This window comes from Centruroides vittatus, unplaced genomic scaffold (assembly GCF_030686945.1).
Source record: "Centruroides vittatus isolate TY-2023 unplaced genomic scaffold, ASM3068694v2 contig_1031, whole genome shotgun sequence".
In the NCBI taxonomy this organism is placed as follows: Eukaryota; Metazoa; Arthropoda; class Arachnida; order Scorpiones; family Buthidae; genus Centruroides; species Centruroides vittatus.
The window spans coordinates 346,433-363,823 of NW_027120669.1; the positions used below are offsets into that span (position 1 = coordinate 346,433).

Here is a 17,391-nt window from a genome sequence, read left to right on the forward strand (position 1 = left end):
TTTAAATTTAATAATTTAGAATATTCTGGAAGAAAATATTTTTCTGAACACTCTTGAGAGAGAAAGAATCTGAAAATTCTGAGTCTCGTTTATTAATACATAATTCATGCTAAATTTAGTTATGCTACAATCTTAACTCATTTCTAGTCAATTCTGATTATGCTCACTTTTAGAATTCTTAGTTGTTCAATGCACAGCTATCTTTTCAAATAATTAGTGCATGTAATACTAAATAAATATACATATTTTTTATAACAATGACAAAATTGCGATTACAATGAACGAATAATCACTTTTATATCATCTGTCATTTTAAACATGATTAGCTAACTCACTGACTCCCAGTGGGCATAGGGAACATAACTGGCGCCCGGGGCACGACACTTTATTGGCACCCCCTCCAGAAACACATATAGTTTGTCTTGGAGACCATTTGGGTGCCACTCGCAGAGGGGAACCCGGTGCATGATACACCCCTTGTCCTCCTCGCTACACCATTGCTGACTCCAGACCCTGTTCAAAGATTCTGAACAATTCTTCACACTGATCTTCTAACTAATTAGATTTCTTACTTAGCATTTTGCATGATAAACATGACCCTGCTTATTTGTAGATGTGTTACAGGTTATACTAACCAGATGTCTGAAGTCTGTACAAGACTGGCCTGTCTATCTATCTAAAGACCAAAATTACAAGTTTCAATAATTGTTAGTTAAAATGGAGCCTGAAATACTCCAATGTTTAATGATTTAATTATTTTAATTTGATTATCGAAACTGTAATGATTTGATTATTATATTACACAAAAGTATTTTATCATTGAAAAATTATAGTGCATGTAGTTTATTACAGGTATACTTATTGTTGATAATTTACAGTTTGAAAGTTAAACTAAACTAAGAATTCATAAATCACTGTAAATTAGACAGTAATTACTGTTTAATATAAACCATAATGTCAATTATAGTGTAGTTACATCATTTATAAACTATTGTACACTCAAACCTGTACCTCAACACCTTTTGTGCGGTCTATTTTTGTGCGATTTTTTATTTGTGCGATTTGTTTTGTGTGATTTTTTGTGTGCGGTATATGAATTTCAATCAAATTAGTATACTGCACAAAAATAATTGCACAAAACACATTGCACGTATAAAAAATCGCACAAAAAAAGACCGCACAAAAACAGGTTTGAGTGTATTTAGAGAAGAGTGTATAGAGAATTCTTAATTTAAAAAATAATACTTTAATAATGAATTTTTAATAAATTTAGTTATTAAGAATAATTAATTAAAGTATAAAATTGTATTGAAAGGCAACATCTTTTCTTATTTATATTATATAAAATAATAATGCTTTTTATTGAAATTTTTACATGAAAAAAATTAATTTAAATCCTTAGTTTTAATAAAAATTATCTTAGAATTAATCTCTAATCAAAAAGTCTAATTTTCCATTTGATAAATGTCACTTGTGTTGTAATTTTTGTCAGTGTAATCGAGCCAAATAAATCATTTAAAATATTCTAGAATGAAGTGTGAATTTAGCGAATGTGGTACACAAAGAAACTGGAATAATTTTTTACAACAGGATCTTTTATTCGCATATATAGATACAGGAAGGATTGTGGGATGCCAGCTATAATATCTCTATCCCCGACACAGGTATATATTAGTACAGAACCCGACAAAAAAAAATAATGACATAAGTTTCAGGTCTCGTGACGACTATTCGATACATAAATAACTATCTTACTAAGGGTGATTACAAATATATGTAGACCTTACTTCTAAACTTAAAATTAATTATAACTAATGCAGAATGATAGAAGAATTTAGGACAATAAAATAACGGATAGGAGAAGAAAAAAAAGAAATGGGTACCCAACTATTTCGGCGCTAATGCGATGAGGTGCATATAACGGTACATATAACGGTGTATATGACGAATCTCTTCTTAATGACGAAAAAAAAAGTCCATATATTCACTAAACATAAAGTCCTCCTTGTCGTCGCCCACGTGGTCTCGAAGACGTATACTAGAGCTCTCTTTTTCTCGTCTTTCCTTCTTCAGCTCTTGCTCAAAAGTGACTCCTTTGTCTTAGTTCTACCCCTGAGGGCTGCGTACAGTCCCATTGTTCATAATGGGGTCACCTATTGTTGAGTCGTTAAGCTCCGGGTTGGGGAAGGATTCCAGGAAGTAAAGATAATAGGAATAGGAAAGAGAAGGAAAAATATATTCTAAGATAAAATAAAATATAACTATACATTACACAAATGGCATCTAGCCACAGAAGGTTAAGGATAAGAATTAAAATTTTGAAGCTGTATTGTCTTAATTCTATATATTAAAAATGCTAAATATAAATTTTTCTTTTCTTATTAAGCAAACTTTGTGTTTGTATTAAGATATACGATATTTTAATAGTTGTAATTTAATAACAGTTTGTGATAATATAACGTTTTAATATGCATGGTGTTCTAGAATTATATAAGTATGATATTTATTGTATTTGAATAAATCATTGTAGATCTGAATTTAAAACATTTGTAATTTAAGTTTGTGAATGATGCAAAAATGTTTTTTTTTCTTTTTAAATATACTTGACATTAGCAAGGCTTCATTAGTAGACTTTAGATTGTTCAATTAAGTATTATATGTACAATACATATATATATATATATATATATTTTAAAACATGGGCATTTGCAGAAAATTTTCCAGGGAGGGACAAAGCTTAGAGTCAAATAATTATATCTATAAAATTTTTATTTAATTTCTTGGAGTTTTTTTTTTACAAGTAGATCATAGAATACAGTAATGCATTAAAGTTACCTATGATTGAGAATGTAAGGTTTACATACCTCAATCACTTTTTCAATTATAATTTGTAGAATTTTTTACTCGATCCCAGGGAGGGTCGAGTGCCTCGTTTGCCCCCTCTGAGAACACCCATGTTTTAAAATAATGTTTTTGTTAATTTGATCATGTTAAATTTTAATTATTTTTTATATTATCTAATACTTAATTAGCTTGTAAATTTCTAATAATATAAAAATGCAAATATTCACTATTTTAGCTTATTCATAGACAATTATTAAGTATTCGTTAATTAAACTCGTCTTATCATGATAGATTATCAAAACTGCTAGGTTTTTCTAGGTTAATATTTATGCTATTAATATTAAATTAAATACTGAGAAAGCAGAAAGATAGATACTTTAATTATTGAACTATTGCTGAAGAGTCCAAGAATATTAAAGTATCTAAAGATTGAATTTTTGATTTTTTAATGAATTATTTTATAATTATTTATAGAAAGATTGGCTCAAGTTGGTTTCAAAACTTACAGGCTTTCACATTGCATAGTATAACTGAATTACATATTTATAATATCTGAATTACAAGCTTATACTACAGTTCTACTTTCATTATGTCAATATCTGTAGATACTGTGCTGTTCTTAGCACAATATCCATAGGTCTACTTCTGCTCGGAGTTTGGATAATGTTATTTGTATGCAAAAGTTGAGCTAATCTTTTCTCTAGACAATTCTAAAAGTTGATTAATTAAAAATTTAAATTTGTAATAATTAAATTTTATAAGAGAGAGCAATATTGCTAATCTATAGATAAAATTTTCTTAATATTGAATGCTATTAATAGTATAAATATTAGCTCGGAAAAATTTAGCTATTTTGATAGTTTATAGCTAATAATTCTGGGTTTGTTGCCTTTGTATATTTTAACTCATTTTATTTATATTTTACTCGTTTTATTCTTTTTTTTAGCATTTTAATTTTTGATTTTAATTATATTCATTGCCAAAATCTATATACTAACATTAAAATCTGATGGTTTAGCTACATAAAATATTAGACACACTTAAATTTTCTTCTATTTAGTTAAATAATAATTTTAAAATAAAATAACTTTCCGCTGTCATAGTTAGTTAATCTGCATGTTGCAGGAATGGTCTTTGGAAAATATTGAGAGAATATATCAATCTCAGAATCAGGTGACAGATTTCTATTAACAACTACTTCCTTATAGCAGCATTCTTATTAGTATGCTTTTATTGCATGCCAATTAACGCTTCAATCTTGCGCACGCTGAAAGTGATAGCAACGTTTCAAAATAATTGTAAGAATGTTTGTTTTTTAAAATTTACAAATGAAATTTAATACAAAAGCAAGGACAGTGCAATATTACCTTTTAGTAATTTTGGTTTAAATATATAACATTTCTATGAATATAGATAAAAATCTTTTTTATACAGATATTAATATTTAACGTCTTTGGATCGATGCAATGTAATAAAAATTATATCAAGATTTTGCGATGTCAAAATTCCTAAATTGATAAACACAATAAATATGCTTGTTTTTTTATTTTTAATTGGTGTTCTTCTATTGCTGTTAAATATAATTGCATATTAAATATTTTCAAAATAAAATTAACTTTAGTTGCCACATTGGAGGAATAATCATTTTAATATATTCATGGTTAAAGTAAAAGTAAACGTTAGTATGATGAATTTCCAAATACATACATTTTATTAAATTTACAGCAAAACATTTTAATATTGAGTACTATTAGTCTAATTAGACCATTTTCAAGTTTTCATCATTCAAATAGATGATAATCAATTCTGAAATACTAATTAGAAGTGAGTTTGAATAAATCCCAACAGTTTTTTTAAAAACTCTTTTCACCTAAGGGCACTAAGAGGGCTTTTTCAACAATTCTGTTATGGGTTCAGCTGTGTCCATATGGGTGTTTTTTGACCCATCCAGATTCAATCCTGGGTCTCTCAGAGCAATGCACAGACTAACCACATGGCTATCTGAACATCAAATCTCAGTAGTAATCAGTCATCTAGATCAGTGTTCCGCAACCTTTTTCTACTTGTGGCACAGCCATGACTCAACACGGCACATCAAAATGTTATTCCCTCAAAAACGTATGATATGATACTAGTAATGGAATTACTTAATGCCACTAACCTATTATTATTATCATCATCATTATTCTTCTTCTTATTATTAAGAAGACATCAACACCCGTGAACAAATTTATTTTAAATTTAATTTCTTAGAATACATAAAAATGCATGGCTTGTAATAAAGAATAAACAAACATCATCTTATTTCATCAGTGCTGCGACAGAGAATGAAATACAAGTGTAAGAAACGCAGCAACTGTGATAAAAATATATAAATAAAACTTGACAATTAATAGAAGATGTAAAAGTTCATGTCACACCTTTCACATTTGTGACGGCACACCAGTGTGCCGCAGAACACCTGTTGCGGAACATTGATCCAGATCCTGAAAAAAATTTAGTGGCATTGAGATGTTGAATGTTCACATCTCTGCATAAGTAACATTATATCACATCTTGAATCCTTTAAATATGTTAATAAATGTATATCACATTTTATCAATTATTTCTATGAAGTAGTTTGTCCTGGTTGATATGAATTATTAATTTTTATATTTTACAGTTCTTGTTATAAATTAATTTGTTCTCTGTATACATTAAATAATTTCAATTTGAATCATTTTATAATATTTAACTCAAAATGCATTGCCTACTGATTATTGAGACATTGAACTGTCTTTTCCCTTGTAAAATTTTATTAAATTCCTTGATTTCATTTGATCGTTGATTCTGTTCATATTAATTTTATATTATATTATTTTAGACTACACACAATTTGTTTTGAGTTTTACCGAATCAAGAGAAAATCAGAAATTCTTTGAAATTAATATTTTAAATTGCAAACTAAAGTGTATTCTCATTTAGAGAAAAATGAAAAATAATAAAAACATAAAGCGCAAAATATTTCATTGAAGAACAAACCATAATAATTAAAATAGAACTTGTAGATAGATTGACTTTTGGTAATACAATTCTTAATTTGTCAATATCTGAAATAATTGAGATTTTATTGTCGTCATTGAAGTTCAACTTCGATAATAATTCAGCATTGTGGGGGTCATGTTCCAACAGTCAAGGCTGTTGGTGACTTCTAAGCACCTCGTTATCTACATAAGTTTAAGTGTTGATTGCTTCTGACTAACTCAAATTGTTCAAAAAGTTTATATTTATTTTAACTAATATCATTAGACGTAGTAATAATATCAGTAAAAATGCAATGTTTGCCACCAAAGCGGGGAAGACCGCAATGAATCGTTCTAAACCGGAAGCCAAAAGAAATCAACCAACCTCGTCAAACTCCAGGCTAATAACAGATTTTAACTTAACTTCGGAAATCTTAATCATTTACTATGCAAGCCCTATGTGGAGTCTGGATTACTTATATAAACTTGAGACCTTTCATATCTATTTTCTACATAAATTATTTCATTTAGAAAGAACAATTCCGGTTATGCTCTCCGACATTAAACAAATCGTATTCGGTCCTTTCCCCTGCTGTTAAAACGTATAATTAAATTTTACTATAGACTCAAATTCAAAAGTGACGATAATATAACTTTTCTACATCAAGAAATAGTCGAGCAGAGCAAAAATGTAAATTACAAGCAGTTATGGCAAAACAAATTATGTAAAATTCTGAATTCATTTGGCGTATCAGAACTATTATTTACAGATATCATTCAGGACTGGAAATACGGTTATACTCTTCTATTAAACTCTGCCATATCTCAATCTATAAATAAAGATCAATTCTCTTTAAACCATAGTAATTATCATCCCTGGTACACCAACTTATTCAAAATTTCATCTTCCCATATAATAAATATATATATATATATATATATATATAAATAACATCATCTCAAAGCCCGAGTAGTATATAATACAATGCCAAACGATTGCCTAAATATCGGGCTATTGCTTTATACTGATCATTTAACTAGCCACGTCATAGCCCGACATTTAGGCGATTCCATCTTCCCAGCCATACATGTGGCACCCGATTGATTTGTACATGAAATGACTAATAATCCAGCTACGCCTTAACAAATACTAAAAACCCAATATATTAGTAATATGCAAAATTACTGCCGAATTAAATCTGGCTATTCTCCGCGTTTATTATTTAAATTATTTTCTAAATAATTTGTCATTAGAGGCAGGTGTTAGATGTCATCTCTTATTAAATTTAATAATCTTATTCATAGAAAGTGAGATATATTTAACTAAAAGGATGATAAGGTAACATTGAGTCTGTGAAAAAAAAAAAATGTGGAAACTCATAAAACTTAAATAAAACATGCAAAATTTAAGATATGATTTAATTATTTTCTTTATTTTGTATTTATTTTACCTCATGTATTAATTTTCTTGAATATTAACCTTTATTATTATTATTATTATTATTATTAATTATTAGTATTATTATTAGCCTACATTTTTGGCAATAATAATTAATTGAAAACAAAATTCTTAAAACAAACTACCAGAATATAGAAAAGGAGAGTATCATTTTCTAGCTTAATTTATTGGATTTAGGTTTATTCTCATATTTAAATTGTTTGGGCTGTCGATAATAATTACAAATTATTATTGTCATGCAGAGGGAAAATACCATCACCTTTTGCATTAAGGTAGGATTTTTTAGAGATTCTGTTGCAAATACTATAAGTAATTGATAACAATATAGTTAAAATTGCAATTAATTAAAAAAAAAAAAATCATATAATCATACGGTGTTTTTATATATATTTCAAGAATGAGTTTTAAAAAACTATTCATGCACTTTTTTTTTTATTTTAGTCATAAATTTTTTAATGAAAACCTTTTATTTAATTAAAAGTAAAGCTTAAAACCATTAATTATATATTATAACTAGATTTAAAAATTTTTGTACGTATCGCTGCGGATAATTACTAAAATCTTTCAATTTTAATTTGCAGAAGTGGATTACTGAACTTCTGTGCCGTCGCAATGTCCTTAAACAAATTAGGTTATCAAGCTATAGGAGTACGCATCGATAGCGGCGATCTCGCCTATTTATCGAAAGTTGCACGAGAAACTTTTACCAAAGTCGCAAATCAGTTAGTATAAAATTTTATCAAAAATCGTGAAATAACAGAATATAAATTGGTTTTTTATCTTAATAGTAGTTTGTTACATACAAAATTTTAAATTGCTATATTTTTTGCCTTATAAAAAACACCTTTTTGTACCCAAAATTTACCCGAAATTTAGAATGTGTTCTAAAAGCCGAATGCTCTTATTCTGCGAAGAATATTTTTTCCCCAAAAATAGAACTTGAAAACGTAACACAATATATTTTATCCCGATTGATGCAAAATGGACAAAGGATATATTTGCAAATGACTCAAATGAGTTTTATGCAGTTTTCAGAGGTTGATGAAGCGATAAGGATGTAGAATTTAAGAAAATCATCCAATACATGGTGTGTCTTATAAGGCAAAAAAACATGGTATTTAAAAAATATTATATATGATAAACTGTAATAAGTACCTTACCAATTACAGTAGAGTCCCGTACAACGCAGGGGATTCGTTACGCATTCTAGGAAATCACATTATCGAAATCTGCGTTATCACACGATTTACGAAAGTTTAAACCTTGGCCATATACCTCTGATTGACAAAATTTGAGGGTTGTTGCTTACTTTATTTGTGCATTGTAGGGGACTCTACTGTAATAGTTATTACTTTATTTTGTATTCTTGGCTTCTCGGTTATAATCTCTACATGCTGACCCAAGGAATTTTCAATTATTTTTTAAATGACTGCAAATGTTACTTCATTATAAGATGACATTTTACATACAAACTGCTGTTGATATTTTAAGTATTATTATATAATTAAATATAAATATTGCTTATAGATTTTTAAAAATTTAATAAAATAAATATTTAATATCAATTTTTAAATGATAAATTGATAGAATAGACGACAATATGTACTGTACTAATAAAATTTCCAATTGATGTTTTTTAAAATTATCAATATCATTAAATTACTGTAAAAATTTAATTATTAAATTTTTTCAAAAATTAAAAACATTGAATCTGCAAAACTATTTGCAAAAGAAGTTTCAAAATAGTTTGCAATTGGATTTTTAAATTAAAGTACATAATTCATATAATTTTATCTTCTATAATACAGTGAACTTCCGTTAATCCGACTTCATTGGGACTGACGTAGTGCCAGTTTATCTAATAAGCAGCCTTATCAGATGGTGGAATTTTTCCGGTTTTTTTTTCGATCCCCAGATACGATTTCTGATATCTTTGTGTGTAAAACTACAAATCCGCCCGTATGTCTCAGACATTTAGAGTAAGTTGAAATTTATAAGGCTGCCAGGCAAACATACCACTATTAACTTTCATGATGCAGATTCCTTCCCCTCGGCGTGGAAGTCTTTCTACGAATTGTAAACTTACCATCCTCTCCTCCTTCCCTCTCTCTTTCTTACATCGCCTTCTTTCTTCACACGTGTACGGCAACCCAGCCCCTGTTGTTTTGACGGCTGCGGGATCATAGCCTGGGATTTTAATTGTATTTAAGAAGTTTCTTTCAACAAAATTAAGGTCAAAAATGTAAATTTCTGCTACTGTTTTCAATATATCTCCCATTGACAAATCTTTCTCCGGGTGAAAATTAGCCCATTTGAGTAGCATTAACAGCAACAAAAGACCATACATACTTTCTAAATGAAGAGTATTTCATCTTAATATATGCAATGTACATATCCAGTGAGGCAGTTACATCATCCTTCTATAACAGAGGTTGCAAATTGTAGCAAATCGAGCATCATCTGGCATGTAATGTATCATGCAATTTCACTTTATCACCTGATCATCCTTTTTCTCAATCAGCTTTCTTTACATATACTCTTTTGGTGTACTAGTCATCAATGAGAATCGTTCGAAGCGGATGAAAACAATCCAGTCGGAATATCAATACCCTTTCTTTTATTTACGGATATATTCAGTAATGTGTAATACAGTATAATTACAGCTTGACGTCGACGGAGGTTGGAGGTTGTTCGTGTTGATCGCCTGTTCAAAACGTCCGCTTTCGAAAGTCGCTGGTCAGGAAGTGAGTGACCAGTTCAAAGTTCACTTTTTCCTCTTTTCTGTGCCCTCTATCGGTCCGAATCGGCACATTGCCGACGGGTGCCACACTCTAATTAAAGCATATTTATTTCATTCATTTAAATATCATTATTAAAACTTAAAACTTTGGTGCACACACAAATTTTTAAAGATTAGTATGCTTACTATATGACATGCAGACTCAGAAAGGTTTACCATTCCCGTTCTAGAAGCTTTCAAAGAAAGATTGGAAGTGAATGAAGCAGTGGCGTAGCATGGGTGTCAGCTGCCTGGGGCGAAAGAAAATTTCGCCGACCCCTTATTTAGGTATCTCAATTTAAAAGACTAAAATATACAGTAATTCTAAAGAACTTTTCAGCAAGAACAATCATCATTATTGTGTATTGTACAGGTTCAAATTTTTACAAGATACAGTAGAGCATCGATTATCCGACTTAATTGGGGACTGGGGTTGGTCGGATAACTGAAAAGTTGGATAACCGAAAAGTATGAAAAAATATATTATTAGTATAGTGTATTAGGCCTGGTCAGTGGCGTAGCGTAGTAGGGGCGGCAGGGGCGGCCTGCCCCGGGCGGCTGACACCCACGCTACGCCACTGGGCCTGGTTTAAATACTAGCCTCCCTTTCATGGTCGAGCGAGTGCTGCCAGCTAAAACATGCAAAAATTTAACAAAAATAATATTAAAGTAGCCAAGACATAACCAAATATTGTAGCGCTACATCACTAGCGGACATTTGAATTTGCCGACTAGAACGCGGTCGGTTAACCGATAAGTCGGTTAATCGGGGGTCGGATAATCGATGCTCTACTGTATTATTATTTATTGTGAAATTTTGCTGCCCCTAAAAGTGCCGCCTGGGGCGGGCCGCCCCTGCCATCCCCACTACGCTACGCCACTGGATTGAAGAGTTTTATGTGTGAAATGGTTATTGCAATGTGACTATATTTATTCAGACAGTTGCTTTTTAAGATGATATATTTATTTTTTAAATGCTGTATACAATTGATGATTTTGTAAAAATATTTAGACAATTCTTGTGTGTCGACATTGATCAATGGGAAACCAAATTAGAATTTTGCTTCCTTTTTAACCCAAACAATCTAGTCTGTTTGCTAGTATTATATATTACAGGGTGGTAAAGAAAGTCATTCAACACCTCTGCTACAGAATATAGAATGTACCCAACATTAATTTGCTCTTATCAGGAACACATTAGACCAAGGAGGAAACAGATTGATGTGTGTTACATGCATGGATGTCATCAAGATGGTGGCCATATTCCAAAATTTTAAATGGAAAGGGGGTCAGAGAAACATCATTTACAGCTAGAATTTCACAAGGAATTGATTGCTAAAAGATTTATTGACCTAACTCAAATGGTTACAGAGTTATTAATGTTTCCTTTGTTGTTATAGGTTGAAGAATAGACAACACAATACCCCTAACACAGGAAGAATACATAAAAATTGTCCTGATGGCAGAAGAGAGAAGTTCCAGGTCTGAACATTTCTAATCATGGACTGATCCCATCTCCCCAAATTTCTGGAGTAGGTTGGTAACTGCTACATGTGACATAAGCACTTGGCATGGACAACATTGATTAAAATTCTATGCAATCACCCTGGAACTTCTTTCCCTTTGCCATCAGGATAATTTTTATGCGTCCTTCCTGTATTAGGGGCATTGTGTTGTCTGTTCTTCAACCTGTAACAACAAAGGAAACACATTAATAACTCTCGAACTGTTCAAGATAGGTCAATAAATGTTTTGGCAATCAATTCCTTGTGAAATTCTGACTCTAAATGATGTCACATGACCTCTTTCCCACTTAAAATTTTGGAATTGCATTCAATATGGCCACCATCTTGATGACAGCCATGCATGTAATACACGTCAATCTGTTTCCCCCTTGTCCTGATATGAGCAAATTAATTTTGGGTACATTCTATATTATGTAGCAGGGGTGTTAAGTGACTTTCTTTAACACCCTGTATTTTTGAATTAATATACGTACATTTTATTCTGCAAGATTAAAATGAAATATCTTTAATATGTGAATAGTGAAACAAAACATTATTCACATAAATAATTCATTTATTTATACTAAGACAAAAAATATAGATCATCCTGCATAAAATTTTGGAATATTCATAATATTATGAATATTTTAAAGAAATATTCAAGCTTTAATTAAAATAATTCTATGCAAAAATCAAATAAGGGAGCCTTTTTCTATAGGTTAATCAATTATCTAGAAAAAGAATACACGTTAATCGTGATCTACGCTACTAAACATTTGTATTTAAAAAGTTTAGTCAGATGTATTCATATTTCTGGTATATTTAATATTCAGTGTAATTATATCAATAACCGAAAATATTATTTTAAAATATTTTGACGTTTTAATAGATATAAGTTACCTTGGTTTCATAATTTGATCATCGTTGCAAGTAACGATATTAACGAAGACACCATTCTTTCATTAAACGAACAGGTAATATTGCAGTTACATTCATTTTTAGTTAGAATTTAAAATGGATGCTTATATAATTTTTTTTTTATAATGAAATTTTCATTTAGGATCACAAAATCAATTGTTTTGGAATTGGCACTCATTTGGTAACCTGCCAAAAACAGCCTGCCTTAGGATGCGTGTTTAAAGTAAGATCATTAGAATTTTAAATAAACAAAAAATATCCAGTTTTGTACAGTAGACCCCCCCCTATAACACGGGTTCATATAACACGTATTCGTATAATACGGCAATAAAATTGCAATTGGGTTCATATAACATGCTAAAAGAGACTCGTATAACACGGTAAAACGTCATCGCCGACTCGTGTCGCGACAGGATTGATCGAATCTGGACCAATAGCGGATATTGTACGAACCGTCGAGTTTAAACGAGCACTGGACCTACTAAAAAACATTTATTATTCAACGGCCATAAAAATTATATTTTTATTAATGATGTCTCCAAAGTTATTTTCCTGCGAAAAATTTGCCGATCAGGAAACACACACCCGCCATTCGACGAGCAACTCCGCGACGAAAACAAGCTTAAGCAATGGCGTGGTCGAACGGTGCACACTCGGTAAGTAATCCTACAATTTTTTATTTATAGCATAGTTTATATGGATTATTCCCAAAAAATTATACGTGATTTGGAAATGTTGAGTCAAATTAGTCTAGAATCGATTAATGTTATGGAAGAAAACCTTTCAAACAGCCATAGCCCCTAAACTGCACAAGTGCCAGGCTGTGATTGGCTCATGTGACTCGTACAACATGGAACGTATCTACCATGTTATAGGGGGTCTACTGTACATTGAAAACCAAAATAAAGTTTGATTTGCATCTATTCAATAATAAGATTTAATTTTTATTTATTTTAAAAACTTAAAAATTCTTAATGTTATCATTTACTAATTTTTAGTTGGTAGAAGTCAACAAACAGCCTTGTATTAAATTGAGTCTGGATGTTTCAAAAGTGACAATTCCCGGTTGCAAAAATGCTTACAGATTATATGGACAAGACGGTAATTACTTTTCTTTCTGTAATTTACATATATTAACAAGCTTCCAATATTTTCAGTTCTATTTCATTGTTACATTCACTGTATAAATAATTCTTAATAAATAAAAGTTTATTTATTATTACAAAGATTTCATAACATTTACAGCAGAATTTTTTTGATTTATGTAGAATAGTCTTAGAACTAAAAATTGCTTAAGCTGACAAATTATCAAATTAACAAAGGTTTTCTCCAAAACCAAAAATAAATTATGCACGTGCGACTCAAACTTTGTTTTAAGGAATTATTTTCCGACGAAAAAGAACTTCATACTAGAAAAACAATCAAACGACATCGTGCAAACAACCTGTTCACTTTCCAGCACAAATTTAATAATTGGACAAATGTTTCAGAGCTGCTTTACACGTCAACTTCGGATCTACCGATACTCCCGATGTATGCCGGTCACGATCAAATCTGTCGTCTTAATTGGGACTCGATATACACCTGTTGCCTTAGAAAGCATTGTGTTGTCTTTGCTGTTGTGTAGCAGTTAGTAAATTGTGTTATTACGACAATATGAGTGTTTGCCCCTGCTTTCCTTGTTATTTCTTCGTATAGTGATTTAAACTCTGTGTCAAAATCCACAACCGCCCTTCTAGACTCGGCTGGAGTGTTTTGTTGTACATTAGTGTTAGATTGCAGTTGCTCTCCATTATCTATGTATCTTTGGGTTAAATATTGTATGAGTGATGCTGAGCTGTGGTACCCATGAGCTGTGGCTATACTTGATGTGTTTTAATTCTTTTACTGTGTTGATTCTATTGCTAAAATGTTTGAATGCTTGTTTTACTAATGCACGGAATGCAGCTACTTTGTACGAGAATGGGTCATTTGAGTTTAAGTTTACCGGTACGAAGAATGGCATATGACCTGGTTTGTAATAAACATTGGTGTTAATGCTTTCTTGTTTTAACTTGATGTTTATATCTAAGAAATGCGCTGATGTATCACTGTATTGGTCTAACTCGAGTCTAGGATTTGAGTTAGACCAATATAGTGATACTAATCTGTATGGTCTTACCATATGGATTAGTGTTAATCATCTGTAAAACCAAATTATATCATCCACATACCTTGCAAATAATGTTACGACCGACAGAAATTATGGTAATACTTTTACTTTCTGATCTGTTATATATAACGGAGGGAAAGTACAGCAAACAGTCAAAAAATGACCCAGATTTTATTATTTTTGTACTCAAGATACTTTGAAACATCCAGAAATGCAAAATAACTTGGGGGATTTTTTTTTGTATGTATGGATGTTTGTGTGAGGGGGGGCCCAATTTTGTTCACCCTCTTTGAAGCTTAATAACTCCCATGCTTATTGTCAAAAATTTCCGAAATTTTGCAGGGAGATTTGTTTGTTAGGAGATTGATGCTACTAAATTTTGGTGGTTAAAGGTCAAGGAGTGGGTAGATAATGGGGGTCGTGTATATCTCCAGTAGGCTCAGACTTAATGACAATTTTACTTGTTATTAGCATTTAGAATTTTTTATAAAATCCATCCTTACCCTCAAAGTGAAGCTTTTTGCCATTTTATAATATTTAATTTAAAAAACTTTTTTATTTTTAACTATCATAACAGATGGTGCTACCAAATATTGCCAGGAAAGTTAAACAACTCGTTGCTGGATTTTTTTTTCAAGAGTTCAAGTGACAAGTTCACGTAGGTCCTCAACAGGGGGCTGCTCGTGGGTACACTGTGTTGCTATAGGAATGTGATATCATCGTATTTAAACACTAAAGAATAAGATAGTATGTGCGCGTTCTAATATACAGTGAACTCTCGTATAATGCGATGAAAATTTTGCAACTAGAACTTGTACAGCGTGATAAATTTATTTTATGCGTTATATGGGACTATTTAACGTTTTCACATAGTTTCAGAATTTTTGTTTAGAAAAGCAAAAATATACACTTACCAGTAGTTTATATATGAACAGTGAAGCCAACAGTTTAAAAAAGAATTTTTTCGTTGTAAATAATCTTTGACCTCCAGTACAAAACAGTTATAAAACCAATTTTTAAACATTTTGCATGTAATTCATGCTTTTTTATTAGCTCTCCAGTGAACGGGAAGCGTTGATTTGTCTACGTTTTTCATTACATGTTGATTTAATGCTGTGGGTAAAGTGAAATAAAGTCTTAACATCGTGATGTATTCAACCCCAGTTAAGGCACCGGGTCCGGTATATATCAAGTCTCAATTAAGGACGACAGATTAAATCGTGACCTGGCGTACAAATAGATTGATTTCTAGCAGATTTTACATAATTATTAAGTATTTAAATATTTAAAATTTTTTGTAAAATTCCAAAATTTAAAAATTGTCTGTCAGAAATAGAACAAATAATAAGTTATTGTATGGTAGACCTGAAGTTGATGTGTAAAGCAACTCAAAAACGTTTGTCCAATTATTAAATTTGTGCCGGGAAGTGAAAAGGTTGTTTTGCACGATATTTTCCGATATTCGTGTTTTAAAATTTTGACTTAAATTTTATTAAATATTATATTTATTAATATGAATTAAAATATTAATACAATGAAAATTTAGTTTATATAAATTAAAACAATTATTTCAAATGAGAAATCTCGGATATCTAATTTTGAAGAATAATTTTGTTTTCGCAATAGTAATAATTGTTAATCGTAAGAAGTATTTAAATATATGAAGAAGCAAAATTAAATGTATCCTTATTTTCAGGTTATGCCCTGATCGATTTATTACAACAGACCGAAGAAGCCGCCCCGCAGATGGGGGAGAGAGTTCTCTGTCGACACCCGTTTCAAGTAGGTGATCTCCAAATAATTCTTCGAGACAATTCAAGATGAAAATTTAACTGGTAAAGCAGATTAACTTCTCTTTCGTATTAATTTTAGTTTTTCTGATTAGGAATCAAAACGAGCGTACGTAATACCTACAAAAGTAGAATCGTTGTATCAGAAATACTGGGAAAATGGAAAGGTAAGCAAATAATAGCAATTGATTATATCTATGAATAGAATAATAGTGTTTATCATGTGCTTCTTATCTTCTAATTAAAAGGTTTGTTGTGAGTTACCCACATTGATAGATATACGACAGAGAGTTAAATCGTCTCTGCAAACACTACGTTCAGATATAAAACGAAATCTCAATCCCACACCCTACAAGGTGAGGAAAAAAATAATATATTCCAAAATTTATCCTAAGCAGAAATTCCCTATCTTAATTCTCTCTCTATTGCAGGTTTCGGTATCCGATCAACTTTATCAGTTCATGCACAATCTGTGGTTGGAAAATGCACCAATTGGTGAATTATCATAAAAAAGATGCTATTTTTCCCATTATAGATACACTTTTAAAGCCATGTATTTATTGTAATTAAACGTGTAGCGAGAAATTAATTTGTAAATAACAGAATGTCCACTTAAATGAAGTCAAAGCATTTCTCTAGCGCAAAGTATTGTTTAAATAAATTTCTCCTTTATATAAAATTCTGGTTACTGTAAAATACAGAATGCTTCGAACCATTCTATTTTGGATAACGAGACCGGTCAGTATTATGTGTGAGGGATCGATACTTCGCATCACGAAATTAATTGATTTTGCTCTATCGGATGGGTTAGACACAACTCGAAACAAGATGCGTTTGCTATGTTGGAAGATCTAGAAAAAACTATTTTGGTTAAACGAGATTTTAAATTGGGACAATATTTTAAGTGTTTAAATTTTATTAACTGTTGTATCTTTTTTATGA

The 17,391-nt window shown here is 30.7% G+C and overlaps 1 protein-coding gene across 3 annotated transcripts in view; it reads left to right on the top strand.

The window, feature by feature from the left end:
- Naprt (nicotinate phosphoribosyltransferase) overlaps positions 1-17,128 on the top strand; it is a 38,063-nt gene extending 20,935 nt beyond the window's left edge. Inside the window, exons 7-15 of one of the 3 annotated variants that reach the window (XM_067289108.1) lie at positions 7,548-7,577; positions 7,887-8,027; positions 12,479-12,563; positions 12,650-12,730; positions 13,506-13,608; positions 16,356-16,441; positions 16,545-16,616; positions 16,698-16,805; positions 16,881-17,128. In XM_067289108.1, coding sequence (XP_067145209.1) covers positions 7,548-7,577; positions 7,887-8,027; positions 12,479-12,563; positions 12,650-12,730; positions 13,506-13,608; positions 16,356-16,441; positions 16,545-16,616; positions 16,698-16,805; positions 16,881-16,958 — 784 coding nt within the window. In that variant the 3' untranslated portion in view covers positions 16,959-17,128. Of the gene's footprint in view, positions 1-7,547; positions 7,578-7,886; positions 8,028-12,478; positions 12,564-12,649; positions 12,731-13,505; positions 13,609-16,355; positions 16,442-16,531; positions 16,617-16,697; positions 16,806-16,880 lie in introns of those variants that run through there. The other 2 variants (XR_010883101.1, XM_067289115.1) reach the window with 2 other exon arrangements.
- Positions 17,129-17,391: the final 263 nt, after the last annotated feature.